Source organism: Fulmarus glacialis, unplaced genomic scaffold (assembly GCF_000690835.1).
Source record: "Fulmarus glacialis isolate BGI_N327 unplaced genomic scaffold, ASM69083v1 scaffold27476, whole genome shotgun sequence".
Lineage (NCBI taxonomy): Eukaryota > Metazoa > Chordata > Aves > Procellariiformes > Procellariidae > Fulmarus > Fulmarus glacialis.
In genome coordinates this window covers 14,425-22,880 of record NW_009216626.1, presented here as the reverse complement: position 1 = coordinate 22,880, position 8,456 = coordinate 14,425, and the positions used below count along the sequence as shown (strand labels likewise).

Genomic DNA, 8,456 nt, shown 5'->3' with positions numbered 1-8,456 from the left:
GGGGGAGCGAGGGCTGAGGACGCAGCTTGGGCAGGGGCATGGCGGAGGGTGTCAGGGCGTGGACTGGGCCTGCGCTGGCGTGCGGGGTGCTGGGGGAGAAGGCTGTGGGGCTGAGCCGGGCTGGGATGTGGCCGAAGGCTTGGGATTGGGATGGAGTTCGAGGGAGTTCGGAGGTTTGAACAGCTGAAGGAAGTGGTTGGGTGACAGCGGGGTGCGGGTGGGTCGGGAGGGGGAAATGAAGGCGTTTGGGTGGAAAATGATACCTGCGTGCCAGGTGAAAGGCTGGGAAGATTGTGTGCAGAAACGAGGAACGGCGCATTTCACACAGCTGCTTACTCAGAGATGACACTGATTTTGTTATGGTGATGTTCCTCCTCTGTTATTTGGTTAATTATGTTCGTCCTCTTGATTTTAAGGAAAAAACGATGAGAAACTGCTGTGCTTTCAACAGTACTCTTTTTAAACCGGGAATCAGATTTGAGTCCATGCAGCTTGTAGTTAAATCACAACTGCGGCATGAGTCTGTAACGCACTGCTATATTTTGGTTACTAATTGTACATCCTGGGGGTATAAATACAGCGCTGGCGTTTCTAGTAACATGATGACAGAACAGTGGATTGAAGTGGGAGGCAGCGGTGATGTTGCTAAATTCATCATCTGTGACGATGATACAAGTTTGTTGTATCTAAATTTATGTGTGCAGTCAGGGTAATAGCCCCTAAATGTTAAAGGGTGCAGCTTGTGCACGTACACCAAGAACCAAATGGTATTGCTATCAAATGAGATGTAACTTCAGTGCATTTAATTAAAAATACTGGGTGTTTATTGGAATCAAAGTATCATCTCTTCTACTCACCAGCATCACCTTACTGTTCTTTTTATAAAAAGGCAAAGCCCCAAATGTTCAATTCTGAATGCTCAAAGCAGAACTTTTTTCTTGCTGAGACACCAAAACACAACATATTCATTGCCATAGGTGCTGCATGATCCTAAACATCATGTCAACTTTGCATTCTGCACAAATGCAGAGGTTCTGTTGATACAGGATTTCCAAAAGAATTAACCTTAAATATTTATTTAGGGTCTTAACACAAGGAATCTGTATTTGGATTACTATGATGGAAATTGAAAAAGCTTCTGTAAAAATTAACTTTACTGGTGGTCTAGCAAATAAATTACATGCTTCCATTAAGAGCACGTATTTAATATCCACACATCTAAGGCTGGACAGCATGGACTTTGAAGAAGACTGGCACAACTGACATACAAAGTGCTATTCAGCAGTCTGGAGAATTTTAAGAATAATTTATAGTCAAAATTGTGTGCTTTCCCTGTAAGTAGGGGGCCTGTCTGCACAGCAGGTGGGCCAGTGTTTGAAGCTTGGATTCTAGGGCGGTAACTGCCTCTGAAAGTAAGTGTGATACATGGTTTACTGCATCCCACAGTCGTGATGGTGTCCTCCCAGGTAGCTGTGACAAGGTATGACGTGTTCCTTAAATTCAGTGTGTCAGCAATGTAAAATTTTGCTTGTCATGAGGGGTGATTTCAGTAGCCATAAAAGTAAAAAGAAAGCTACTTTAGCAGTGCCTGTTTTGGATCAGTTCAGGGGAAGCTATTTCTAATTGCTTTGCATTTACCAGGGGGCAGAGAACTCATGTGCAAGCAGTTACTGCAGAGCAGTTAGAAAGGCGTTTGATAGTGTTCTGAGTTATTTCACATTGTTTCGCCTTTTTTGTGTTTTTTTTTTTTTTTTTTTTTTTTTAATCTTGCCTCTTAATAAAGTCTACCCTGAGGACAGGGACTTGAACTTAACCAGAGTTTGGATCTTTATTTTCTCCTTTCTGGGGTACTTGACCTCTGGCTTACAGAAGTTTTCTAGTCGTCTTCAGAATCCTGGTATTAAGCATGTGCTTATTTTATTAAGCATGTGCTTATTTTATACAAGTAGGGATTGGATTTTGAGTACAAAACCAACTAGGTAACTCTTTTCCCTTCAGATTGAAAAATTATTAATACTGGTGCTTTACACCATCAAAAGCCACAGGCAAATCTAGCTGCGTGCAGAGCCTGGTCATTACAGGCTTTGAGGCTTGCAGAAGAGGTATGTTGCAAAAATAAATTTCTTGCATTGCTGGTTTTATTTTTTCTGAGAAGTAGATATCAGATTGGTCTTGGATGATGCATTCTGCCCTTTTGATCAGGTGAAGTTGGAGGTTTGCCCTGGTGAAGCTGGAACCTTATGCAGCAAGGAAAAGTGGGAAGCGCGTGTGTTGTATAGGTTTGGTAGAGCTGTAGTGTTTTCCACCAGGCCTAATGGGGTGCTGACAAGCAAAGGCATACTTGGAAATAGAGATTGTACTTGGATTTTTATAAGAAGTTGTAGATAAAGTTCCTATGTAAAAGGAACATAGGAGTCTAAAATCTAAAAAATCTAAATCTAAAATGATCCTGTTGGTTAGAAAAAAACCTGTTATCTGATTAAAAGCATCAATCTGATGTAGTGATGGTGTCATCTGTGGTTCCCGTGATGGACCTGTGAATTCAGAACATTAGTTCGCCATCAGTGTCGTGGTGACACAGAGACTCATGAAAAGGCCCCCATAAGCAAAGCTGGGAGATACTGAGTCAGCTTATGCTCTGTGTGAAAGCAATTTTCTCCAGCTATCCATCTGGAGAGGGCTGGCAAGAAGACAATGGATCTCAAAAAATAAACGTGATTAGGTTAATTCAGAGGAAACTGCTTTAGATTTCCCTGCTGTGCTAAGAATTACCATGCAGCCAAATACTTCAGGTAGCTGTCATACGGTAACATTTTACACTCACAGGATGCATCTTCTAGCGTCTAAATCAAACCTGGAATACATAGTCCCTAAAGCACAAGGCTAGAGGTCATCTCTGACTCAGATATTTTTATTAATATGAAGAACTGTGTGAGATTTTAGACCAATACTTTTCCCTGACTCTCAGTAGGAATTGCACAACAATCCTGTGGCTGTGTTTGCACAAGCAAACAGGTAGCTGTAATTTATCACTGGAATGGCTTTACTATGGCGTGGGTGGAAGTGGTAAAGTAAATAATATCTACCCCTCTAGATAATTTACACTTGCAAAGATTTCTAGTGTGCAAATAAGGCTTATGTTTGCCAGGTAAGTTGTATGTTTTAGTGAATTCCTTTGGTTTTGCCCCGACTAAAAGCATTATTGTTCTGCAGTTTAGCATGGTTTCATTGGTGGCTGCCGCTTATAGTAATTTTATTTCTTTGCCAAAGACTTGTACATCGTTGAAGGATGAAGACTTGTACATCTTTGAAGGATGTTCAGCTGGCTGCTGAAAGTTTTAAATGAAACAGTACATTTTCATTAACTTAAACTATCCAGTTTGGTTAGTTGAAGAACTTTGAGTCATCTGTTGGTTCAGAAATCTTGTAAAGAAAAGGAAACACATCTGATACAATACTTAATTAACAGATTGTACCTAATCTGAGGTAGCCTTAACTAGGCATTTGTCTTTTCTGTGAAACTCTTCTCTACTTCTGCGAGCTTTCTGTTCCCTCTGAATCACTTTTATTTAAGATTAGCATTACTTAGTATGTTTTTGAAATGTAGCAAAAAGATTTTCAGCTACGGCTGATTTGGCTATGGGTTATGTCAAGCGAAACCTTCATATTTTCTAAAGTCTTTGGTGTCCCCACTGTAAGTAGAGTTTTGGTGGTCTAGTAGTTACAACTGCAGTGCATTACAGTGCTCTGGGGCTTCTTGTTTCTTTTGCTGTGAAGACAAGTGTTGTACCAAGATCTGCCATACTTCTACACAGAGTAGATTTCTACATTTTTTTTTTTACATCTCTCTCTCTCTGTCTCTCTCTCTGTCTCTCTCTCTCTCTGTATTTTGTTGAAGACGGGTGATGTTCTCTTTCTGTTTCAGTCCATGAAGGCAGCCCACTGGGGGAACTTCATCGCTGTGTCCGAGATGGTGTGAAAATCAATGTTCATATCCGCACTTTCAAAGGGCTTCGTGGAGTCTGCACAGGGTTTTTGGTTGCATTTGACAAGTTCTGGAATATGGTAATTATTGTTCCAGCCCTTGATTTATAAATGCTATATTGAAAACTTGAAATTTTCAAGAGGTTTAAGCAAACTACATTTTGAGAAGATTAATGTGGGATTGTTGTTCATAAAGCTCATTTGCTCTGGCACTGAGTGCTGGGTTTCAGACTTAAGTGGTGTTTGGTGTTGGATTGGTACATCTAAATGCTATATTGAAAACTTGAAATTTTCAAGAGGTTTAAGCAAACTACATTTTGAGAAGATTAATGTGGGATTGTTGTTCATAAAGCTCATTTGCTCTGGCACTGAGTGCTGGGTTTCAGACGTAAGTGGTGTTTGGTGTTGGATTGGTACATCTAAATGCTATATTGAAAACTTGAAATTTTCAAGAGATTTAAGCAAACTACATTTTGAGAAGATTAATGTGGGATTGTTGTTCATAAAGCTTATTTGCTCTGGCACCGAGTGCTGGGTTTCAGACTTAAGTGGTGTTTGGTGTTGGATTGGTACATCTAAGAGGTGCCTAGCCATCTTGGAGAGGTTTTAGATGAGAGAGCAGCTTTGAAGCATTCCCAACAGCTTCAGAGGTTTTGTATAAGAACCCAGGAAGGTGGAATATGAGGAATATCAGAAGCTTCCAAAGCTTTCTCTCCAAAACCCAACCTTCTTATAGTGGTAGCCACTTCTCTGTTTTCTTTCACTGACATGTCACTGGGACGTTAGTGGCAAAAGCTTTTCCCTGTGTTCTACCTCATGTAGATCTTAAAGACAGTGGACGGAAAAGCAGCTATTAAATATTTCTGAGCCTGGGGCTGTGAAAAGTTTGGAAATAGGTGGCAGGGAGGAAAGGATTTTGCAGGCAAGGCTCAGAAAAATTTTGCAAGTAATACAGAATGGATGCTACGCTTTGCTGTTGCTTTTATACCTCAGTACAATTTAGATTATTAAGAAGCCAGTTCCAAAGCACAGCTTGTTCCTAGGATGGATATTCTCTCAGAGAGAGCATAATTTCATAATGCTAGTACACAAAGCTGGTCCAAAGCTTCTTCATGTTTTTGTTTAATTTTGACCTTTCCGTTTCTTTTACCTTCTTCTAGGCCCTGACAGACGTGGATGAGACATACAGGAAACCAGTAATGGGCAAAGCTTTCTACGCAGAACCTCAGCTCACACTAACCCGGGTACATAACCATCTCCAGTTTTCATTTTTTTTTTAGTATCTCCTTTTTCAAAGTAAGAAAAGGGGAGCATTGATTGGAAAACTATATTTACATTTGAAATATTTTACCTCCTTTTATTACAGATGACTCTAAAATGACTTGAACAAGGTGGGGGAAAAACAGTTTTCTGACCTTTTTGAAAGTACTTTGGCCATAGTTCAGTGTTAGAGAAGTTCCACTTTAGAGTTCCTAATATCAGATCACAGTTGCTGCTACTGCTTGGTGTAATATGCTGACCTTCTGTAAGCTCACTCTGTGTTTTTTGATTTATTTGTTCTTTGCATTTTTTGCACTCGTGACTGATCCGGTCCACGTTTGTCCTGCCAGGTGATTTGGCAGTGCATAACTCTGATACTAATGTTCATGGAGCAGCAGTCTTTTTGTCTCCAGCCAACGAAACAGTACGTCTGTTTGGTCACTTCTGGTCGAGGTATCGTGAAGCTCAAGATTCTGCATGTTGCTCCAAAGCAAGACACTCTCTAGGATCCAGCTGCAAAAAAAGATGTTTACAAAGTTGAGAACTGAAGAGATGACAGATGAACTTCTGAACAATGAAGGAAAAAAAATGTGACAGGGCTGTGCCAGTTGAATGGCATAGCTCTGGGCCTTTTGAACAAACTTTTAAACAGTTTCATTGTGAGGAATTTGCTTTCAAATTCCTGCCATTTAAATCTGTTTTCTGATAGATCCCACCCTTCCTTTTTTAAAGATTAGTTAAAAATAATCAAGTTGTTGTGATTGTTCCTTTAGCCCACTCTCACACTGATTGGCTTTCCATCCTGTTGCTGGGAAGAGACAGGCTAACCGAGAATCCTTTTCATTTGTCAGTATTTCATAAAAGCTTGCCTGCTGGCAGAGTAAAAGAAACTGGAGTTTCAGCACCATGTATTCTTAGATTAATGAATTCATACAGTGCTTTGGATCTGCTGCTCTAGCTCTTACTATTTTTCTATTGTTTTTAGTCTGCTCACCTCCCAGAATACCCGCTCAGCCTCTTTTAGTTTGTTTTGGAGAACACAGAAGGTCCATCATTTTTTTTAGTATACACTCCTTGCTGACTGAGGCCCCCTTATCTTAGGGATTCATGTCCTGCCTGAGGACGCAAGGATGGAAATCTCTCTAATACTATCTGACAACATTACAAGAGAGTTTGGGAAAGTGAACTAATGGAGGAACTTGGTAGCTTTCTGTTGTTCCTGACCAAAGTTAAATGCTACTGCACATCAGTATTGCTCCCCAAATTAAATTCCTCGGTGCTCACATAAAGAGACTCGTGCATGCAAGAGATCCATTCACCTTATATCACGGTTTGACTTTGGCAAGAAAACATAGTATTTATTGCTGGTAAAGATTCTTCACTAATTGTGTATCGTGAGCTCTGATTTGGGATCATATACACAAATACCACATAGAAATGCCAAACAAGCGGCCTCTCTTGTTTCCTGAATGTGGTCATATACGCAAATGTTCTTTTACAGCTTTTTGACAGACTCAAACTGCAGGAGTCCTCAGTAAAGAAGGGAGCTGACTCAAAGACTGTCTCAGAGGAGCTAGCCCTGACAAGTGACTCTCAGACGCTTGGATGGAAAGCTGGATCAGGACGAGGGAGAGCAGAAGATGAGCGCGAGAGACAGAAACGCTTGGGCAGAGCTGGAGAAAAGAAGATCCCAGGTGACAGTTTGCATCTGGCTGCCAGAGGTGAAGCTGATGTGGGTAGCGGGACTGCCCACATGGAGGGTGCCAGTGCTGGTGGTACCCGTGCAAGAAGCCAGTCACGGAGAAAAAGACGGCCCAAAGTGGATTATCAACAGGTGTTCACACGTCACATAAACCAGATTTTCATTCGAGGAGAGAATGTCTTGCTTGTCCATTTAGCACATTGACTTGGCTGAGCCTTCGTCAGTGTATTTATTTGATAGCATGAATTGCGGCTGCAGCTCTCATTGCTATTTAGCGTTCTCATTAAGTATGATGGTACTGTGACTGGTTTCCCATTGCCATAACAAGGTAGGGGAAATAATTCCAACTGGAGCATCCTGAGCTTGATGCCAAAACAGCCTCCTTAGATCTCTGTTGGGGGTCTCAGGACAAGGTCAGCAGCGCAGTTGTTTTCTGTGAGATGAGGGAGGTAAGCACAGATCCCACTGCTCCTTAAAAAGAAGCTAAATGGAGAGGGTTGGAAGAGAATTTTGGTGTACTCAGTTGTAGGAGCTAAATGTGGCATACATTTAAGGAGCTTAAGATTAGATCTCCACCTGAAATGAATCACAAATGCTATTTTGCATGTTCTGCGTAATCTCAAGAGAAGATTGCTAATGAAACAAACAGTTTATCTGTTGTTGTTACATGGATATCTTCTTTTCCAGACATAATTCTGACAGTCATTTTGAGATAGACTATAAAAAGGTGGAGTGAGATACTAGTGATGGCTGTTAGCCTCTTCTTCATAGTTAGCTCTGTAATGCCCTGTGGGATAGAAAATCTCTTAATTGAAAACTGCTCTTTTTCTGTGAATGATGGCAGAACTTACTTGTTTTCAGTATCAAAGCTTAGGCTTCTATTTGTAATGCTGTGCTTTAGCGCCGTGCCACCAGCAAGCAGCTAATGTAGCTGATCCAGGGACCTCCATATTTGGAATTTATCTATGAACGTTGTAGATGCAGATGGAAAATTGTACTTCTATATTTCACCCATTCTCTACTTAGTGTAATAGTGAAGTTTGCAAAGATGTAGTTTTTCTTCTCAGATTTAAGTGTGCTGAGCACAATTGTACTGTATCTAAGCGCCTTTCAAGTTCCCTCTATTGAAACTAGAGGTGCTGTGTCTCCAGCAGTTCTCATGGAGCAGAAATCTTCGTGGGTCTTTCCTATCCATATGAATGATGCATCATCTAGTTCCAGTTGAACTGAGCCTTGGAGGTGTGCCTAAAAATGTTTTGAAGTATAAGAGTCAAACTCAGCTCATCAGTGTTTTCATTTTAGCAAGGTTCTTAAGCTACTGTAGATCAGGCCAGGCTTCTGCAGGTATAAACTGCTTTCCAAGAGCTACATGCAGAATTTTGAGCATAAATGAAGCTGTTATATTATCTAGTCTGTTCCCCTAGTTGTCAAAGGACACTAGATTTCACACTGCTATTCCTGTATTCATCTCAACTACTTTATGCTTTGCAGCAGCTCCATATGGTTAAGA

At 40.9% G+C, this 8,456-nt stretch overlaps 1 protein-coding gene across 1 annotated transcript; it reads left to right on the top strand.

The window, feature by feature from the left end:
• Positions 1–38: 38 nt before the first annotated feature.
• LSM11 (LSM11, U7 small nuclear RNA associated) lies at positions 39–7,150 on the top strand. The gene is made up of 5 exons (XM_009579381.1): positions 39–173; positions 417–675; positions 3,926–4,065; positions 5,145–5,228; positions 6,746–7,150. Exons 1-5 carry the CDS (start codon positions 39–41, stop codon positions 7,148–7,150), a joined length of 1,023 nt encoding a protein of 340 aa, XP_009577676.1.
• Positions 7,151–8,456: the final 1,306 nt, after the last annotated feature.